General features: G+C 66.1%; 4 protein-coding genes and 1 long non-coding RNA gene across 7 annotated transcripts; 2 read left to right on the plus strand and 3 right to left on the minus strand.

The window, feature by feature from the left end:
• Positions 1–293: 293 nt before the first annotated feature.
• NOP10 (NOP10 ribonucleoprotein) lies at positions 294–697 on the minus strand. Its single transcript, XM_082501308.1, has 2 exons — positions 584–697; positions 294–490 (listed from the first exon to the last, which is right to left on the minus strand). The coding sequence occupies exons 1-2, from the start codon at positions 635–637 to the stop codon at positions 350–352; spliced, it is 195 nt and encodes a 64-aa protein (XP_082357434.1). The 5' UTR covers positions 638–697; the 3' UTR covers positions 294–349.
• CIDEB (cell death inducing DFFA like effector b) lies at positions 681–3,446 on the plus strand. 3 transcript variants are annotated; one of them, XM_082501306.1, is made up of 5 exons: positions 681–830; positions 1,313–1,436; positions 2,023–2,172; positions 2,257–2,453; positions 3,201–3,446. In XM_082501306.1, exons 1-5 carry the CDS (start codon positions 802–804, stop codon positions 3,322–3,324), a joined length of 624 nt encoding a protein of 207 aa, XP_082357432.1. In that variant the 5' UTR covers positions 681–801; the 3' UTR covers positions 3,325–3,446. The 3 variants fall into 3 exon arrangements, with proteins under 3 accessions (XP_082357432.1, XP_082357433.1, XP_082357431.1); XM_082501307.1 differs by lacking the exon at positions 681–830 and adding an exon at positions 902–1,160; XM_082501305.1 differs by lacking the exon at positions 681–830 and having other exon boundaries at positions 1,224–1,436.
• A 146-nt stretch (positions 3,447–3,592) lies between these two features.
• Positions 3,593–9,597, minus strand: NOP9 (NOP9 nucleolar protein). Its single transcript, XM_082501303.1, has 10 exons — positions 9,236–9,597; positions 8,312–8,701; positions 7,921–8,058; positions 7,536–7,680; positions 6,662–6,851; positions 6,152–6,292; positions 5,702–5,812; positions 4,700–4,918; positions 4,367–4,472; positions 3,593–4,279 (listed from the first exon to the last, which is right to left on the minus strand). The coding sequence occupies exons 1-10, from the start codon at positions 9,510–9,512 to the stop codon at positions 4,122–4,124; spliced, it is 1,875 nt and encodes a 624-aa protein (XP_082357429.1). The 5' UTR covers positions 9,513–9,597; the 3' UTR covers positions 3,593–4,121.
• On the plus strand, positions 9,557–16,464 carry RABGGTA (Rab geranylgeranyltransferase subunit alpha). Its single transcript, XM_082501304.1, has 17 exons — positions 9,557–9,592; positions 9,720–9,749; positions 10,532–10,633; positions 10,715–10,839; positions 11,495–11,661; positions 12,076–12,258; positions 12,511–12,594; positions 12,702–12,784; positions 13,191–13,292; positions 13,384–13,492; positions 13,575–13,626; positions 14,222–14,310; positions 14,409–14,497; positions 14,577–14,699; positions 15,108–15,221; positions 15,333–15,420; positions 15,680–16,464. The coding sequence occupies exons 2-17, from the start codon at positions 9,747–9,749 to the stop codon at positions 15,826–15,828; spliced, it is 1,662 nt and encodes a 553-aa protein (XP_082357430.1). The 5' UTR covers positions 9,557–9,592; positions 9,720–9,746; the 3' UTR covers positions 15,829–16,464.
• LOC309685563 lies at positions 13,261–18,671 on the minus strand. Its single transcript, XR_014270471.1, has 3 exons — positions 18,611–18,671; positions 14,422–14,491; positions 13,261–13,288 (listed from the first exon to the last, which is right to left on the minus strand). It is a non-coding gene; the product is annotated as an uncharacterized lncRNA (long non-coding RNA).
• Positions 18,672–18,750: the final 79 nt, after the last annotated feature.

The following is an 18,750-nucleotide window of genomic DNA, read 5'->3' on the forward strand; positions in this document are numbered from 1 at the left end:
CCTTACCTGAAGGGAGGGGGGAGTGGACCCGCGCCCGCCGTCCCGCCGTGGCCACGCCCCTCCGCTGCCGCAGGGGGCGGGGCCGTGCGTGGGGTGGGCGGAGCGCCGCAAGGGAGTGGGCGGGGATTTCCGGCGCGCGGGGCGTGGCTTAGGAGGGGGCGTGGCTTTGGGGGGAGGGGGCGTGGCTTAGGAGGGAAATGGGGCGTGGCGGGGAGGCGGAGCGCGGCGCGGCGTACCCCGCACCCTCCCCCGCGGCTGCGCCCCCATTCACCACGCGGAGCCGTCGCCGTTTCAGTTTATTGCGGTTCCCGGAGCCGCCCCCACCCCCCCCCCCCCATATTCCGCCCTCTCAGAGGAGCGGCCGCGGGCGCTGAGCCGGGAGAAGGCCGAAGCGCCGCTTCAACGCCAAGCGGTGGCGGGAGAACTTGTCGTCGGGGGAGAAGCGGGCCGGGTGGGCCGAGCGGGTGGGCTGCCCGGTGGGGGACACCTTCTGCGGGGGGAGAAGAAGAGGAGGGTGGGGGTGAGGGCGGGACGCGCCCTCCCGGGTCCCCCCCGGGTGCCTTCACCCCCCCTTTCCCGGTACCTTCAGGGTATAAACGCGATCGCCGCTCTCATCGCTGTAGCACTGCAGGAACATGGCGCCGCCGCCGCCGCCGCCGCCGCGCAGGGGGTAATGGGAAGGGGGCGGGGCCGCGCGGGGCACCACGGGAAGGGGGCGGGGCCTCGGGGGCGGCCTCTCTGCGTGGGGGCGTGGCTTTGCGTCGCAGCGTGGGGGCGGGGCCTCGCCGGGCGCTGAGGACGATGGGAAATGGAGTACCGCAGAAGCGGAAGTAAAGAGTCGGGGGGGGGAATGTGGGGGGTTCGGCGGGAGGAGTTTGGGGCGCCCGGGGGGGGGGGGGGGGGGGCTCAGGCGCCTGAGGGGTGTCCCACTGGCCAGCGAGGGGGCTACAACGGCCGTTTGATGGCTTCCCGGACGTCGGGGGCAGCCTCAGCCCACGAACTTGGGACTTTGACCCCCTCCCAGAGGCCTGGGCCTACCCAGAAGGCCTCGGGGCCGCCAAGGAGGCCTCGGATCCCCCCCCCAAAAGGCCTCGGACCCCCCCCCCCAAAAGGCCTGGGACCACCCTCGACCCCCCGGACACCGGGATGGACATGCTGCGGTGAGACGGCGCCGCCAGTTGGGGAGAAAGGGGGGGGTGGGGGGCGCCATGTTGGATGGGGGGGGGTTGGGCTACCACATTGGCTGTGCGGACTACCAAATGGCAGGGGGGCTGCGGGGGACACAGCAGCCACGTGACCCGGTTGTCCCCAGGGCGGTGGCCCGTCGGGCCTGGCCCCCCCCGGCCCCCCAACCGCGGCCCTTCTGGGTGTGCGACCAGCGGCGGGGCCGGCCGCGGGGGCTGGTGGCCACCAGCCTGCAGGAGCTGCAGGAGCAGGTGAGGGGCTGTGACACCACCCCCCACGGGCTCCTAATTAACCCAGCAGAACTAATTACCCCCCTGGGCCTCCCCCTGGGGTATGAACCACCCCCCTGGATGCTCTAATTGCCCCTGGGACCCCCAAAATCCCACCGGTGGCCACCAAAATGATCCTGGGACCCCCCTAATTGCCCCCCAGACCCCCCTAATTGCCTCCTATGTCCCCCTAATTGCTCTCTAGATGCCCCTAATGACTCTCCAGACCCCCCTAACTACCCCATGGATCCCCTTAATTGCCCCCGGACTCCTTTAAATGCCACCAAGAACCTCTTAATTGACAACCAAACCCCCTAACTGCCCCCTGCACCCTCCTAATTGCTCCCTGGATCCCCCTAATTGCCCCCCGCCCCCCTCAATTGCCCCCTGGACCCCCCTTATTGCCCTCCAGAGCCCTTTAATTGCCCCCTGGACCCCCTTAATTGCCCCCCAGACCCCCCGATTGCCCCTGGGACCCTCTTAATTGTGCCCCGGACCCCCCTAATTGCCCCCCAAACCTTCCTAATTGCCCCCTGGACCCCGTTAATTGCTCCCCGCCCGGGGGCAGGCGGGGGAAGCGCTGAGCCTGGGCCCGCCGGTGACGCTGGTGCTGGCCGAGGACGGGACGGCGGTTGAGACGGAGGGATTTTTCGGGGCGCTGGCACCCCACACCCCCCTGGTGGCCCTGGGGCCGGGGCAGCACTGGGAGCCGCCCAAGGTGGGACCCCAAACACCCCCAGTGACCCCCAATATCCTCATTCCACCCCATAACTCATTTAGGACCTAATTGCCCCCCCCCCAGACTGGGCTGTACAGGGAGCACTGGGAGCCTGAGCCCCCCCGGGCGCGGAGGTCCCCGGCCGGGGACGAGGTGGCCCGGGTGACGGTGGCCCTGGCCAAGGCGAGTCCCAACGACCTGGTGGGGCAGCTGCGGGTGACGGCGGCCGTGAAGGGGCTGCGCTGCGACGTGGGGGGGCTCGGCCCCGAGCGCCTCCTGAGGTAACAGGGGGGTCCTGACCCCCAGGGAGACCCCGTGGTGGGGAGGTTGCCCCGTTCGACCTTCTCCCCATGGGGGTTGAGGTGGGGCAGGAGGTCTTGCCCCACAGGATCAGTATCTCCTCTATAAGATCTTTTCCTGCCCCATGGGAAGTCCCATTGCACCTTCTCCCCATGGGGGTTGAGGTGGGACAGGTCTTGCCCCATGGGGTCTTCTCCTACCCCATAGGAAGCCCTGGGGGGGAAGGGGGTGGCCCTGTTGACCCTTCTCTCCATGGGGGTTGATGTGGGGCAGAAGATCTTTCCCCATGGGGTCTTCTCCTGCCCCATAGGAAGCCCTGGGGGGGAAGGGGGTGGCCCTGTTGACCCTTCTCTCCATGGGGGTTGATGTGGGGCAGGAGAAGATCTTGGCCCATGGGGTCTTCTCCTGCCCCATAGGAAGCCCTGGGGGGGGGGGGGGTGGCCCTGTTGACCCTTCTCTCCATGGGGGTTGATGTGGGGCAGGAGAAGATCTTGGCCCATGGGGTCTTCTCCTGCCCCATAGGAAGCCCTGGGGGGGAGGGGGGTGGCCCTGTTGACCCTTCTCTCCATGGGGGTTGATGTGGGGCAGGAGAAGATCTTGGCCCATGGGATCTTCTCCTGCCCCATAGGGTCAGGTATCTGCCCCACAGACACCCCCCAGGGCCAGAGGTTGGGGGAGCCCCATGGGGCATCTCTGAGCCCCCTTTTCTGCTCCCCCCCCCCCCCCAGGGAGCTGCTGCGGCTGCTGGTGGCCATGACCCGCGCTGTGGGGCAGAGCCTCCTCAGCCTCTCCGCTGCCCTCCACCGCCTCCTCGACACCGCGGCGCCCCAGAGGGTCACCTATGAGCGCTAAGCCCCGCCTCCTGCCTCATCACCCCCCCCATCTTCCTCTACGGCTCCGCCCCTTCCCCATCGTTACCTATAGCTCCGCCCTTTCCTCTTCGTTTCCCCAACAAAGAGCTCAAATAAAGCATTGAAGGCAGTTGGGAGAAGCCATCCCGACGGCACAATGGCCGCCAGCAGGGGGGGGGACAAAGGGGGCGGTAGGAAAGGGGAGCGACCAAAGCATCAAGCTCCGCCTCCTCCTACCGAAAAAAAACCCATAAAACATCAAAAAAAAAAAAAAAAAAAGACAATTTACTATAAAAAAGATACACATTGGGGGAGTGGGAGCAAAGAAGAAGTACCAGAGCGGCCCCTCCCCGGTAGAAAACTCTATGGTGCTCACGGCAGGAAGGGCTGCGAAGGGGTCCTCTCCGGCCCCCAGTCCTCCAGCAGCTCCATGGCGCAGGGGCGCTTCTTTACCGGCCGGCGCTGCCATGACTGGAGGGTTTGGTGGGGCAGAGCGGATGGATGAGGATGGGGGAGAAGAACCAGAGCGGCACTTGGCATCTCTGTGGTTTACAGAGGCGCTCTCTCTGTTTCTCTTCTTTGTGTCCCATAGTCCTCCAGGAGAGGGCTTCTCTGTCGCACCAACAGAGCCGTTCTCGCTTTCCGTTTCTGTTCTTTATACCCCATAGCGCTCCAGGAGAGCGCCACTCCTTCGCGCCACGGAGCCGCTGTCTTCCTCCATCGCCCCTCTTTGTGCCCCACAGGCCTCCAGCAGAGCGCCTCTCCATCGCGGCGCCTCTCTATGCCCCCCAGAAGGTGTCAGTCCTCCAGGAGGGCTCCCAGGAGGTCACGGCGGCGGTCAGGGGCCGCCTGTAGCCGTTCCCAAACCCTCCGCCGGCGGAGGAAGAGGTCCAAGTTGAGGGTCCGGGCCACCCCCCGGCCGTGGGGGTCGCTCTGCAGGGCGTGGCGCTGCGACGCTGCGGGGGAGGGGGGAAAAGGGGCGGGGCGTTAGGGTGGGGCATTAGGGCGTGACCCCTTCCTCCCAGCCCCGCCCTGGCACTCACCCAACTCGTCGGCGATGGCAGCGCGAGCAGGGGCGGAGGACGAGGCCCAGACGGCATCGAGGACACGGCTGCCGTTGCGGTGACACGCTAACGAGACGAACTGACCCTTTTTCGGAGGGCGGGGACAAAGCAGGAAGTGATGTCAGTAAGGGGGAGGAGCTCCGAAGCCAGCCGTTTTAAGGGAGGCGCTTGGCACCCCCCTACACCACGATGGAGAGCCTCGAAACCGCCATTTGGTTTGGGGGCGGGCTTGAAACTGCCACCACCATCCTTAAAAATGGGGATCTGACCCCAAAACGGTGCTGAGGGGTGCTGGGGACCCCCTCGTCTTACCTTGAGCTTGCGGAGGAGGCGGCGTCGGGCACGGGCAGGGACGGTGGGGGAGGCGAGGAGAGCGTCCCAAACTCGGCTGCCGGGGGGGCTGCGGGCCAGGGCAGCCAGGGCCGCGGGGGGCAGCGCCTCCAACCCCCCCAAAACTGGCCCGGGGTCCCCAAAATGCAGGAGGTGCTGGAGCAGGAGGGAGCCGTGGAGGGTGACGGGGCCCAGCGAGGGCTGCAGGGGGGGGCAAATAGAGGGGTGGGGGTAAGAAGGGGGGTCGGGGGGGGGCAAGCATCCCCCTCGGAAGGGTCCTGGGGCAGATATGGGGGCAGAAAGTGGGGCTGAGGGCATAAAAGAGAGTTTAAAGATAAATGAGGGGCAATTAAAGAGATTACAGTCAATTAGGAGGAGGAGGAGGTCTCAAAATGCCCCCGGGGGGAGTTGCAAGGGGTAAATGGGGGGGGAGAGGGGGGGTGAGAGATAATTAGGAGAGGTGGGTGCAAACTCAGAGCATTAGGGAGACAAATAATTGGGGGAATTGGTTAAATATTGGGTTTAGAGGGGGAAAGGGGCAGTTGGGACGGCCACTAAGGGTGCTGGGGGGCACGGGGACAAGTTAGAGGGGACTGGGGGCCACCTGGGGGGGTCTTGGGGCAGATGCAGAGGCGGAGTGGGGGGTTGTGGGTGTCAACAGGGGCTTTGGGGGCATAATTAGGAAGTAATTAAAGGGGCTGGGGGGCAATTGGAAGGAGAGGGAGGTTCCAAAAGCCCTCCTGGGGGGGGGTTAAGGGGAGTAAAAAGGGAATTTGGGGGGTAATTAGGGGGGTTGGGGGGGCAAATAATCATGCAAGGGGGGGGGATGGGGGCAAGTTAGAAGCGACTGGGGGATACTGGGAGGCACGGGGGGTAAACTGGGGAGGGCAGGAGAGGAATCGGGGGGCAAATAGAGAGACTGGAGGGGGAAGAACAGGGAGGTGAGGTGGCTCCGCCCACTCCCACCCTCACCCCGCCCCTCACCTCTGGCTCCGCCCCCTTTGCAGCCTTGTCCCCGCCCCCGAAGGGGCGGAGCCCGGCCAGGAGCCCCACGCAGGTGCGGCGTCGCTCGGGCGGCTCCCAGCAGCCGAAAGCCTATTGGAGCAGAAAGGCAAAGTGGGCGGGGCTTAGGGAGGGGCCTGTGAGGGGCAGAGCTTCATGTAAAGAGGCGTGGCCTCCTGAAGACACCACCTTAAAAGGGCAACAGCCTTTCAAGCGGTCCCACCCCTCTCCCCAGCCAATAGGGAGCCCACACAGCAACGGTGGGTGGAGCTTGGTCTGAGAGGGGTGTGGCCTGCCCGAGGGGGCAGGGCTTGCCCACCTTATGGGTGCCCAATGAGAGCCCTGTGTGGGGCTTAGGGTGGGGTTTAAAGGAAAGGGGCGTGGTCTAAGGGGGAGGGGTGGGGCTTAGATGGGGAAGGGGGCGTGGCCTACCTGGAAGAGGCAGCGCAGCGCCTCCTGCTGGAGGGGGGGGTGGCGGCGGCAGGCGGCCGTCAGGGCCGTCAGCACCCCGGGGTGGCCACGGGCCAATGGCTCGGAGAGGGCGGGGCCCAACTCCGACAGCACCTCCCCCACCTGCAGGGAAGGGGGCGGGGTCAGAATCAGCCACACCCACCCACAAGCCCCGCCTTCCCCAGGGACTGCCATATAAGGCCTGCCCTTCAGCAGCCTACCCAATAGGCACTTCGCGCTAAGCCCCGCCTCCCCTATTACGCCCCAGCCAATCGCCTTCGCATCAGGGCCATAACCCCGCCCACAAGATTCAGTGCCCAATAGCCCCACCCACAAACCAAGGTCCGCCCCAAACCTCCTACCCAATAAGCTCCATCTTCACCCAAGGTCCCACCCCCTCAAGCCCCACCCCTTCCCTCCACCCCCTTAAGCCCCACCCCCCTCCATCCTCGCCCACTCAGAGCCTCCCACTCTCCCTTTAGCCCCGCCTACCACATCAGCAGGGGCGTGGTCCAGCAGGCGCTGCAGCCCGTGATTGGCCAGCCGGTGGGCGGCCATGTCCCGTAGCCGTCCCTTCAGCTGTTGGTGGAAAAGCTGCCGCAGGCGCTCTGGCCCCGCCACCGCCATGGCCGCCTCCAGGAGCCGCCCCCGCTCCACGTCCTGCAGCGCCCGCACCAGCCCGCTGCCGGCAGCCAATCAGCATCAGGGGCCCGGGACAGCCAGCCAATCAAGGGCCAGGCCCACGTTCCCCTCCACCAATCAACGGGAAGCAGCCCCGGGGCAGTCTGACCAATCAGCGGACAGAAGCGGTAGAGTGCTGACCAATGGGGAAGGGGCTGAGGGCTGGCCAATCAGGAAACGGGGTTTGGGAGCCCTCGCCAATCAGCGGCAAGCCTCAGGAAGGCGCCAGCCAATGGGATGGAGGCTGGGGACTGGCCAGCCAACCAGCAGCTGCCTTTCAGAAACAGCGACCAATAGGAAACAGGCCAAAACTCCCCCAGCCAATCACCAAACAGCACCTGAAGCCTCCGAGCCAATCAGGAAACAGTCCTCCCAAACACCCAATCAACACAGAGCGGCCTCAAAAATCAACCAACCAATCAGGAAAGGGTACTACATATCACCAACCAATCAAAAAGTGGCCTGAGGGAACCCTGGCCATTCAGGAGGAGAGCCACAAGCAGCCAGCCAATCAGCAAAGGCCACCTGGGTTCCCCCCCCCCCCCCCCCCCCAGCCAATCAGAAACCGGCCCCCAATACCTCTCAGCCAATGGAGAAACACCTTCAAACCCAGCTGGCCAATCAGGACCCCCCACCTCCCAATTTCCCCCCCCCCTCCCCTTTGCAAAGCCCAATGGGAACTCACCTCTCCTGGTCAGGGGCGGGGCCAGGTGGGGCCAGCTGGCCAATCAGGGCATCGCAGAGGCGGGCGCAGGCAGGCGATTGGCTGCAGTGCAGCACCTCCAGCGCCACCTGCAGGCAGAGGCTGGCGCCGGCCGGGGACAGCAGGGCTGGGGGAAGAGGGGTAATTAGGGGCGGCAATTAGGGGCTTGGGGGGGCAATTAGGGGAGTTAGGGCAATAGGGGAGGCAATTAGGGGTCCGCTGGCGGTAATTAGAGCCCCAGGTGGATAACTAGTGACTCAGGGGGTTAATTAGGGGTGCAGAGGGGTAATTACGGGGCAGTTCAGGGGTATTTGCGCCCCCCCCACCCCCACCCCACCCCCACCCCACCCCCCCCCGGGGCACTTACAGGGCAGATGGTCCTCGAAGGCCTCGGCTAATTGCCCCAGGAGGGGCGGGAAGGAGGGGGGAAGCTCCGCCCCCTTGAGCAGCGGCTCCGCCCCCTCAGCCTTTGGCCCCGCCCCTCCAGGGGGCAGCTGGGGGACTCCTGGGGGTAAATAAGGCACAGGTTGGGGGGGGTGGGGGCAATCCCCCCCCCCCCAATTAATTACCCCCCCCATGAACCCCCCAAATAATTACACCCCACAGACCACCCAGCTACCCCTGTAGAGCCCCCAGACCCCCACAGTTGCCCCCCAGGCCCCCAATTGCCCCTCGACCCCCCCCAAGCTCCCCTAGTTGCCCCTTGGACCCCCCCAGCCCCCCCAAATTGCCCCCCAGCCCCCCCCCAATCACCTCACCTGCCCCGGGGACGCCTCCCAGCACCCTCAGCAGCGCCCGCACCACGAAGCTGCCGGCGGGGTGCCGGGCGAAAGCCACCAAATCGTCCCTCACCGCCGCCGCCAGCTGCCCCACAGCGTCCTCCACCTGCCCCACGGCGTCCTCCTGCCCCACGGAAAACCCCAGGGCGGCCAACACTCGCCCCAGGGCGGCCTCCAGCACCCGAGCCCCCAGCGGGTGCCCGGCCGGCCCCCCCAGACCCCCCAGTACCAAAGGGGGCAGCAGTTGTCCCAATGTCCCCAGGGGGGCCTGGGGCAGCAGGGCCTGCAGGACCCGCGACCCCCCCGGGTCCAGGGCCACCCCCGGCCCGGCTGCGGCCGCCTCCGCCAGCACATTGGGGGCAAAAAGACCTGCCAGAGAGAAAAAAAAAAAACCACAACTCTTAATTACTCTTAAAATACACAAGTAGCCCTTAAAAAAACCCAAGCGGCACCTCAAAATACAGCTACTTAAGCCAAGTGGTTACCCGGAGGTATCCGACAGCCCCAAATACCCACAAAATGCCCCGGCGTTCCTCCAAATCCGCTCACGGACCCCCAAACCCCCTCAAAATCTCTCTGGATGTGCTTACGGACCCCCAAAGCTCCCTCAGGGAGCCCCAAATCTGCTCACAGACCCCCAAACCCTTCAGGGAGCCCCCAAACCCCTCATTACTCCGCAATATAAATTCAAAGACCCCCAAAGCCCTCACAGAGCCCCCAAATCCGCTCACAGCCCCCCCCCGAACCACCTCACGATCCCACCAACTTGCTCGTAGACCCCCAAACCCCTTCAGAGGGCCCCAAACCCCTTCAAAAACCCCGCCAAACCTCCTCAGGGAGCCCCAAAGCCCCTCAAGATCCCGCCAAATCCCCCTCAGGGACCCCCCACCCTCCCCCTCTCACCGAGCTCCTCCGGGCTCAGCCCCTCCTGCAAGGTCTCCAGGGCCCGTCGGAAATACCCGGCGGTGTCGGGCTCCAGCCGCGGGCCCGGGCCGGGCCCGGCCTCGCTGCGGGGTCCCCTCCTCACCCCCATGGCGGAGACAGACCCGCCGCTCTCCCCGCGGGCACAATGGCGCCGAGGCCTTGCCTCCTTGTATCCCAGCGTGCCCCGCGGCACCGCCCGGCCCGCCCTCGCGCGGGCAACATGGCGCCGCCCTGCTGCCCCCTTGCATCCCAGCATGCCCCGCGGCCGCGGCCCCGCCCCCTTCTCCCGGCAGCCTTTGCGCCGCGCCCGACCCTCCTCTGCAGCCGCCGGTTCCGGTTCGTTCCCGTTGGGCCTTTAACGGGGTGGGGGGGTGGGATCGCTCCGGGTACGTACGGGAGCCCACCCCCGGGCACCGGAGCCCCCCCGGCGCCGCCGTCCCCCGACTGTGGCTCTCTCCCGCAGCTGCCGGACCCCCCCCGAGCCGTCGCCATGGTGAGGGACCCCCCCACTATCCCATAATCCCCCGCGGCGGCCTTCCCCCCCCCCCCGGGATGGACCCCCACCGTCCCGTGATGCACTGCGGCATCCCAGTGGCTCCCAGTAACTCCCAGTGCTCTTCCAGTCTCTCCCAGTAACTCCCACTGACTCCCAGGCGTCTCCCAGTCCCGCCCAGTGACCCCCAGTTCCTCCCAGTTGCCTCCCAGTCCCCCACCAGTCCCTCCCAATCAACTTCCAGTCCCTCCCAGTGTGCCCCAGTGACCTCCCAGAGCCCCCCAGTGCATCCCAGTCACCCGCCAGTCCCTCCCAGTGCCGCCCAGTCAACCTCCACTGACACTTAGTTCCTCCTAGTCCCCTCCCAGTGCACCCAAGTCCCTCCCAGTGATACCCAGTGACCCCCCAGTGTTTCCCAGTTCCTCCCAGCCATCTCCCAGTGCACCCCAGTGACACCCAGTTCCTCCCAGTGCACCCCAGTCCTTCCCAGTGATACCCAGTGACCCCCAGTGACCCCCCAGTGTTTCCCAGTTCCTCCCAGCCATCTCCCAGTGCACCCCAGTGACACCCAGTTCCTCCCAGTGCACCCCAGTCCTTCCCAGTGATACCCAGTGACTCCCAGTGACCCCCCAGTGTTTCCCAGTTCCTCCCAGCCATCTCCCAGTGCACCCCAGTCCTTCCCAGTGACTCCCAGCGCACCCCAGTCCCTCCCAGTCAACTTCCAGTCCCTCCCAGTCCCTCCCAGTCCCCCCAGTCCCCCAGCATCCCACAACGCCTTGCAGCACGGCCGCCTCAAGGTCCGCCCCCCGGACGCTGCCCGCCGCCGCCAGCGGGAGGAGAAGCTCCGCCTCTACCGCTCCGCCATGGCCGCCCTGCTGGACAAGGTGACCTTTGACCCCCGCTGACCCCGACCTTTGACCTCTGGTGACCCCCCCGACCTCTGACCCTTGACCTTTGCCCCCCAGCGGGCGCGGGGGGAGCTGGACGCGGAGGCGCTGGCGCTGACGGGCACCGTGCTGGCGGCCAACCCCGACGTGGCGACGTGCTGGAACCTGCGCCGCTGCGCCCTGGCCCACCCGCCCGCCGACTGGTGTGTACTGGGAGGGGGTGGGAGGGACTGGGAGGGGAGTTGGAGGCACTGGGAGGAACTGGGAAGGACTGGGAGGGGAGTTGGGGACGTTGGGGGGAACTGGGAGAGACTGGGAGGGGAGTTGGAAGCACTGGGAGGAAGTGGGGATGACTGGGAGGGGAGTTGGGGACGTTGGGGGGAACTGGGAAGGACTGGGAGGGGAGTTGGAAGCACTGGGAGGAAGTGGGGATGACTGGGAGGGGAGTTGGGGACGTTGGGGGGAACTGGGAAGGACTGGGAGGGGAGTTGGAGGCACTGGGAGGAAGTGGGGATGACTGGGAGGGGAGTTGGGGATGTTGGGAGGAACTGGGAGGGACTGGGAGGGGAGTTGGGGACGTTGAGGGGAACTGGGAAGGACTGGGAGGGGAGTTGGGGATGTTGGGGGGAACTGGGAGGAACTGGGAGGGGAGTTGGGGAGACTGGGAGGGGAGTGGGGAGCACTGGGAGGGGAGTGGGGAGCACTGGGAGGTTACTGGGAGGGGATTTGCGGGCACTGGGCAGTACTGGGAGGGGACAGGGGGTCACCGGGAGGTTTACGCTCCCCGGGAGGTGGCCGGGAGGGGCTGTGCTCACTGGCCTGAACTGGTCCTTACTGGTTTGTACTGGTGTCCGTCAGGGTGGCGGGGGAGCTGGCCTTCGTCGGGGGGTGCCTGGGGGTGAACCCCAAATCCTACGGGGCCTGGCACCACCGGGGCTGGGTGCTGCGGCAGGGCCCCGCCCCGCCCCCCGCCGCCGCCGAGCGCGCCCTCTGCGACCGCCTGCTGGCCGCCGACCCCCGCAACTGTGAGCCCATACTGGTTTATACTGGGAGGGGGTCTGGGGGTCGGTTGGAGGCGTTTCCAGGGTGTTGGGGGGCGGTTAAAACCCAAATTTGTCCCTTAGAGGACATCCGTTTTTACTGGTGCGTACTGGTTTGCGGTTACAGGGAGGCTAAAGGTACTGGTTTATACTGGCGGAAGAAGGTCTAGGGGGCTTTAGGCCATACTGGGAGTGGGTTTTGGGGTGATGAGACTTACTGGTTTATACTGGGAGCTGGTAGAAAGAAGTCTAGATGACGTTGGACCGTAATGGGAGAGCCTAAACTACACTCGGAGTGCGTTTAGGGTTACTGGTTTACACTGGTCGTTACCGGAACGGGGCAAAGTGTCTCGGGGGGGCTCACCAGGGCTTACTGGTCCTTACTGGTGCCCCCCCAAGTCCACGTCTGGGAGCACCGTCGGGCGGTGGGGGCCGAGGAGGACCCCGAGGCGGAACTGGCCTTCGCCGGCGCTCTGCTCAGCCGCGACTTCTCCAACTTCTCCGCGTGGCACCACCGCCTCCGCCTCCTCACCCCCCCGGGGGGCGGCCATGGGGCGCTGCCCCCCAACCGCCTGCAGGCGGGTGAGTCCCCCTCACCCCTCCGGCCCCAAAAACATGGGGGGGACCCCCCAAAATACGGGTGCTCCCACCGGGCAACACGGTTTCCCCAAATACTGGTGTCCTCCTCAACGTTGGGCTCCTCTCCCAGACACCGGGGCCCTCTCTGGGACACCGACGTCCCCTCCAGGACATTGGGGTCCCCTTTGGGACACTGATGTGTGTCCCCCTCGATTTTGGGGGGTCCCCCCCCCCTTTTTTTGCCTGTCCCCGCAGAGCTGGAGCTGGTGCAGAACGCCGTCTTCACCGACCCCACCGACCAGAGCGCCTGGGTCTACCTGCGCTGCGTCCTCTCCCGCGGTACGTCCCCGTCCCCCCCCCCGATATCGGGGTCCCCTCCCCAAATACCGGGGTGTCCCCCTCCTCTCTGAGCGCTCGGGGTTCTCTCCTCTGCCCCCCAAAAACAGCCACCCCCCCGCCGAGGATCCTCTGCCTCTACGTCAACCGGGAGGACGCGACGTTGGCCGTCACCTTCTCCCGCCCCGTCGTGGTGAGAGCCGACACCCAAATCCGGGGGGTGTCCCCCCCAGACCCCTCGGTGTCCCCCAAAACGCCGGGGTGTCCCCCCCAGACCCTTCGGTGTCCCCCAAAACGCCGGGGTGTCCCCCCCAGGCCCCTCGATGTCCCCCAGACCCCTTGGCCCCCCCAAAACACTGGGGTATCCCCCCCCCCAGACCCCACAGTCCCTTCCCTGGACATCGGTGTCCCCCCCGGACCCCTCGGTGTCCCCCAAAACGCCGGGGTGTCCCCCCCGGACCCCTCGGTGGCCCCCCCAGACCCCTCGGTGTCCCCCAGACCCCTCGGTGGCCCCCAGACCCCTCGGTGGCCCCCCCGGACCCCTCCGTGCCCCCCAGCCCGTGGGGGTCCCCCCTAACCCGTGCATTGGGCTCCCGCAGGTGGGGGAGGGGCGCTCTGCGCTGAGGGCGTCGCTGGACGGCTCCGCCCTGGAAGGGGCGTGGCGCTCGGGAGAGGGGCGGCCCCGCCCCAGCCACACCTGGGTATCCACCAATGAGGGACGGGGGGGGGGGGGGGGCAGGGGAACGGGGGGGGGTGGGGCGTGGCCCGTGGGTTCCTTAACGGGCGTGGCAGCTCTGCGACCTCCCCCCTGGCCTGGCTCCGCCCACCGATCGGCCCCGCCTCTGCTTCCGGGTCACCTGGGAGGGTGACCCCGCCCACCGCGAGGTGACGCTCCTCCCAGGTAGGAAGCCACGCCCACTTCCCCCACTATCCACACCCCTTTAAGCCCCGCCCTTCCCTGACCACGCTTCTTTCCTTCCTAGACGAGAATGAGGCGTGGTGGCAGGAGCCAATCGTAGCCCAGGAGCTCTTCTGGTAAGCCCCGCCCCACCTTAATCTCCACCTTGCATCCTTAAGCTCCGCCCCTTCCCCAAGCCCCGCCCACTCACCATCCTCCCTTCTATAAGCAATGAGGCACTGCCCCTGCTGGCCACGCCCCCTTAGTTAAGCCACACCCCCTTGGTTAAGCCACACCTCCCTTGGTTAAGCCACACTGCATTGGTTAAGCCACGCCCCCTTGGTTAAGCCACACCCCCTTGGTTAAGCCACACCTCCCTTGGTTTACCCACACTGCATTGGTTAAGCCACGCCCCCTTGGTTAAGCCACACCCCCTTGGTTAACTCACACTGCATTGGTTAAGCCACGCCCCCTTGGTTAAGCCACACCCCCTTGGTTAACTCACACTGCATTGGTTAAGCCACGCCCCCTTGGTTAAGCCACACCCCCTTGGTTAAGCCACACCCCCTTGGTTAAGCCACGCCCCCTCGCTAAGCCACACTCCCCAGCGTTAACTCAGACCCCCACAAGAGCCCGAGCCCCTCCTCCCGTGGCTAAGCCCCGCCCCCAACGTGCCAATCCCCGCCTCCTCTGCCCACGCCCCTCCCCCTGACGCTCAGCCCCGCCCCCCAGGCCGGAAGTGGGCGTGGCCGACCCCTCGGCACTGGAGGCACTGGCGGCCACGTGCCGGGAGCTGCTGGAGCTGGAGCCCCACAGCCGCGGTGAGACCCCCTCCCCCCAAAAAACCCCCCACCGGGGGGACCCCTCCCCCACCCCGGGGCCCCTCCCCCACCCCTGGGACCCCTCCCCTCCCCCGCAGGCTGCCTGCTCACCCTGGTGCTGCTGCTGTGGGCGCTGGACCCGCTGGGCTACGAGGAGGAGCTGCGGGGCTACCTGCGGGACCTGCAGGTGGGCGGGGCTTCGGAGGGGGCGTGGGGGGCGGGGCTTGGAGGAGGGGGCGTGGCTTTACGAGGCTCCTCCCCCGCAGGAGGCGGACCCGCTGCGGAGCGGCTTTGTGGCTGACGCGGCGTCGCGGGCGGAGGTGGCGGTGGGCGTGGCCAGGATGGGGGCGGGGCCTGAGGGCGACCTCTGGCTCCGCCTCCCCGGGAAGGTAGGGGCGGGGCTTTAGCGGGGGTGGGGCATGAGAGGGAAGGGAAGGGTGAAGGGGGGTGTGGCCTGAAAGGGGGTGTGGTTGGAGGGGGCGGGGCTAAAGGGGAGGGTGGGAGGGACTTGTGAGGCGGGTGGGAGGGGCATGCAGTGGGGGGGCATGAGGGGGCGGGGCTTAACAGGGACAAAGCTCCAAAGGGAGGATGGGGAGGCGGGGTCTTAAAGAGGGTGTGGCCTGAGGGGCGGGGTTGTAGTGGGCAGAGTGGGTGTGGCTTTTAAGGCGTGGCCACAAGGGGCGGGGCTTAACGGGGTAGGGGAAGGGGGGGTCTCAAAGCAGGGGTGGCGGCTCTGGAGCGGAAGGGGCGTGGCCTGAGCGAGGCCACGCCCCCTCCCCACTTGGCCCCGCCCCCAGGCGCTGACGTCACTGCCGCTGCTGGAGCGGGCGGTGCTGGTGACCCACATGGACCTGAGCCGGAACCGCCTGGGGGGGCTCCCCCCCGCCCTGGGGGGGCTGCGGCGGCTGCAGGTGGGTCCCCAACATCTGCGGGGGGTCCCCAACATCTGGGGGGGGTCCCCAACATCTGGGGGGGGACCCCAACATCTGCATCACCCCCCCTCCCCTTCCCCTCCCCCGCAGGTGCTGGACCTGTCGCACAACGATGTCACGACGCTGCGGGGGCTCCCGCCCCTCCCCCGCCTGGAGGAGCTGTGGCTCGATGGGAACCGTATCCCCCGGGGGCGGGGCTTAAGGGGGGGCGGGGCCTAAGGGGTGGGGCTTAAAGGGAAGTGGGTGGGGCTTGGGGTATGGGGCGGGGCTGTGGGAGAGGGGTGGGGTTTGATGGGTGGGGTGGGGAAGGGCTTAATGGATGGGGGGCGGGGCTTATTGGGACTAATGGGGTGGGGGTGTGGCCTAAAGGGGGTGGGAGGGGCTTCATGGGGTGGGCAGGGCTTCTGCAGGCGTGTCCTTGACCCCGCCCCTCCCAGCCATAAGCCACGCCTCTGCCCTGGCCCCATTGGCCGCCTGTCCCCGCCTGGCTCGCCTGCGATTGGCTGGTACACCTTTGGCCGCCGCCCCCGAGTCCGCCGCCCACCTGGCTGAGCTCCTCCCACACGTGGACATCGCCCTCGCCTGATTGGCTGCCGCCTGGAGCTCCGCCCACCCCACCTCTGTCCACGCCCCCTCTGGCTTAACCCCGCCCCTTAAAGGGGCATCTCTAATAAAGTGATGTCATAAAGGCGGGGCTTACGAGTGGGGGAGGGGCTTTGAGGGTCTCAGGGGGGTCCAGGGAGGGTTCCCCTCCCCCCCCCGAAAGGCGATCCGGGCATCCCGTTCCTCCCAGTTCCTCCCCGTCCTTCCCAGTTCCTCCCAGTTGCTTCATCGGGGGCCAAACCCCAAAACCGCCACGCCGGGTTGCGCCATCGCCGGGTGGGGCCGCGGCAGGACCCGTTCGTCTGCCCCTCCCCCCCCCCCCGCCCCACTCCCCACCCCACCCCAGAGGCGGCTGCGTCACCCCGGCCCTGCCAAATAGTGAGCCAGCCCTGCCCTGGGGCTCCCTTCCCTCCCTTGCCAAATAGAGAGCTGCCCCCAGCTAAATAGCAAGCCGCACCTGCCAAATAGTGAGTCCTCCCCCCCCCCCGCCGGGCCCCCTTGCCAAATAGTGAGCCGGCAGCCCTGCCCCATAGTTCACCTGGGGGTGACCCCCATTCGCTGTCACGTAGGGTCCTCTTGCCAAATAGTGAGCTACTGCCCCACCCCATGGAACGCCTTGCCACATAGTGAGCCATTTCCCCACCCCATAGGACCCCCTTGCCACATAGTGAGCCACTGTCCCACCCCATGGGACCCCCCTGCCACATAGTGAGCCATTGCCCTCCCCATAGCCCCCCCGCCACATAGTGAGCCATTGACCCCCCCATAGCCCCCCCGCCACATAGTGAGCCATTGACCCCCCCCCCACAGCCCCCCCGCCACATAGTGATCCATTGCCCCCCCCATAGCCCCCCCGCCACATAGTGAGCCATTGACCCACCCCATAGCCCCCCCCCCGCCACATAGTGATCCAGGGAGGGGCAGAGGGAGCGCGTGCCCCCCCCCCAGGTGTGGGGCAATAAAAGGGTGTGGTCCGCGTTGGCCCCGCCCCTTCCTCCCTAGGCCACGCCCCTTTCCCCTGGTCTACCAGCGCCAGTGAGTGCGGGGCACTGGGAGTGCTGGGAGCCACTGGGAGGTACTGGGGGCACTGCGGTGACTGGGAGAGCAAACCAGGGGCACTGGGGTGGCTGGAAGGGGCAACTGGGCAAACTGGGAGGCCAGGGAGGGGGCAACTGGGCTTACTGGGAGGTGGTTACTGGGCAAACTGGGAGCACTGGGAAGGGTTAGCAGGGTTACTGGGAAGACTGGGGAGACCCAGACGGGGTTACTGGGAAGACTGGGAGTACTGGGAGCACAGAGAGGGGATAACTGGAGCTACTGGGAGCACTGGCTGGTGGTTACTGGGCAAACTGGGAGGGGTTAGTAGGGTTACTGGGAAGACTGGGGAGACCCAGACGGGGTTACTGGGAGGACTGGGGGGTACTGGGAGCACTGAGGGGGATAATTGGGAGGACTGGGAAGACTGGAAGGGGAGTACTGGGCAAACTGGGAGCACTGGGAAGGGTTAGTAGGGTTACTGGGAAGACTGGGGAGCCCCAGAGGGGGTTACTGGGAGGACCCAGAGGAGGTTACTGGGAGCACTGGGAAAAGGTTACTGGGAAGACTCTGAGGGGCTTTACTGGGGACACCGGGGGCACTGGGAGGGGGTTACTGGGAGCACTGGGGTGACTGGATGGGGGTCAAACTGGGCAAACAGAGGCACGGGGCACACTGGGAGCACTGGGAAGGGATTACTGGTGCTGCTGGAAGCACTGGGGGGGGGGGTAACTGGAAGCACTGGGGTTACTGGAAGCGCAGGGAGGGCGTAACTGGGGTTACTGGCAGCTCTGGGAGGGGCCAACTGGGAGCACTGTGGTTACCGAGAGGGGGCAACTGGGCTTACTGGGAGCACTGGGGGGGCTACAGGGAACACTCTGGGGGGGCTACGGGGAGCAGCGGGAGCGCGGGAGTGGGGGGGAACTGGGCAGACTGGGGGAACTGGTCGGGCTGGGAGCGCTCCGGTCCTCACCGCGGCGGGGGAGGGGGGAGAGAGCTGCTCGGGCAGGCCCGGAGTCCTGCCAGACTCGGGCGGGGTTACTGGGAGGGACTGGGAGGGGTTACTGGTCCATACTGGGAGCCCGGGAGGGGTTACTGGTCCATACTGGGAGCCTGGGAGGGGTTACTGGGCTGTACTGGGAAGGGTTTGGGGTGAACTGGGCCATACTGGGAGCCTGGGAAGGGCTACTGGGAAGGATTGGGAGGGAACTGGGTCTTACTGGGAGCCTGGAAGGGGCTACTGGGCTGTGCTGGGAAGGATTGGGTGGGAATTGGACCATACTGGGAGCCTGGCAGGGGTTACTGGGACATACTGGGAAGGATTTGGGGGGAACTGGGCCATACTGGGAGCCTGGCAGGGGTTACTGGGCTGCACTGGGAAGGGTTTGATGGCTTCAGTTGGCCATTCCAGAAGCTCTTACCAGTGTGTGGTGGTTCTTACTGGTTTCTAATGGTTTATACTGGTCCGTATTAGTTTGTGTGGCCTTACGCTGGTCCATCCCAGTCTTACTGGTCATACTGGGAAGGGTCTAGAGGCTTTAATGGGCCATTCTGGAAGGTCTTACTGGCCTGTGGTGGTCCGTACTGGTTTCTGCTATCTTATACCTGCTCTGTATGGGTCTTTACTGGTCCACACTGGTCTTTAGGGAACTATACTGGGCCATACTGGTCCTACTGGTTGCACCAGAAAAGGTCTGGAGGCGTTAACGGACTATTTGGGAAGGTCTTACCAGTTTGTGGTGGTTTCTACTGGTTTCTGCTGTCTTCTACTGGTCCATGCTGGTCTTTATGGGTCCATGCTGGTCTTTAATGAACCATCTTAGTCCACGCTGGTCTTACTGGTCATACTGGGAAGGGTTTGGAGGCATTA

This window comes from Vanellus vanellus, assembly GCF_965231255.1.
Source record: "Vanellus vanellus genome assembly, contig: HAP1_SCAFFOLD_1726, whole genome shotgun sequence".
NCBI lineage: Eukaryota > Metazoa > Chordata > Aves > Charadriiformes > Charadriidae > Vanellus > Vanellus vanellus.

Excerpts from the sequence above, each read along its gene's own strand:
- NOP9 (XM_082501303.1), bottom strand. The coding sequence starts at position 9,512 with ATGCTGGGATGCAAGGGGGCAGCAGGGCGGCGCCATGTTGCCCGCGCG. Across the intron at positions 6,852-7,535 it reads CCCGCCCCTGACCAGGAGAG|CGGGCTGGTGCGGGCGCTGC; the intron begins GTGAGTTCCCAT and ends GGCTGCCGGCAG. Across the intron at positions 4,280-4,366 it reads TGCCATCGCCGACGAGTTGG|CGTCGCAGCGCCACGCCCTG; the intron begins GTGAGTGCCAGG and ends CCTCCCCCGCAG.
- CIDEB (XM_082501305.1), top strand. The coding sequence starts at position 1,260 with ATGGCAGGGGGGCTGCGGGGGACACAGCAGCCACGTGACCCGGTTGTC. Across the intron at positions 1,437-2,022 it reads TGCAGGAGCTGCAGGAGCAG|GCGGGGGAAGCGCTGAGCCT; the intron begins GTGAGGGGCTGT and ends GCCCGGGGGCAG. Across the intron at positions 2,454-3,200 it reads GGCCCCGAGCGCCTCCTGAG|GGAGCTGCTGCGGCTGCTGG; the intron begins GTAACAGGGGGG and ends CCCCCCCCCCAG.
- NOP10 (XM_082501308.1), bottom strand. The coding sequence starts at position 637 with ATGTTCCTGCAGTGCTACAGCGATGAGAGCGGCGATCGCGTTTATACC. Across the intron at positions 491-583 it reads ATCGCGTTTATACCCTGAAG|AAGGTGTCCCCCACCGGGCA; the intron begins GTACCGGGAAAG and ends CTCCCCCCGCAG.
- RABGGTA (XM_082501304.1), top strand. Across the intron at positions 13,493-13,574 it reads CGAGGTGACGCTCCTCCCAG|ACGAGAATGAGGCGTGGTGG; the intron begins GTAGGAAGCCAC and ends TTTCCTTCCTAG. Across the intron at positions 13,627-14,221 it reads GTAGCCCAGGAGCTCTTCTG|GCCGGAAGTGGGCGTGGCCG; the intron begins GTAAGCCCCGCC and ends CCCGCCCCCCAG.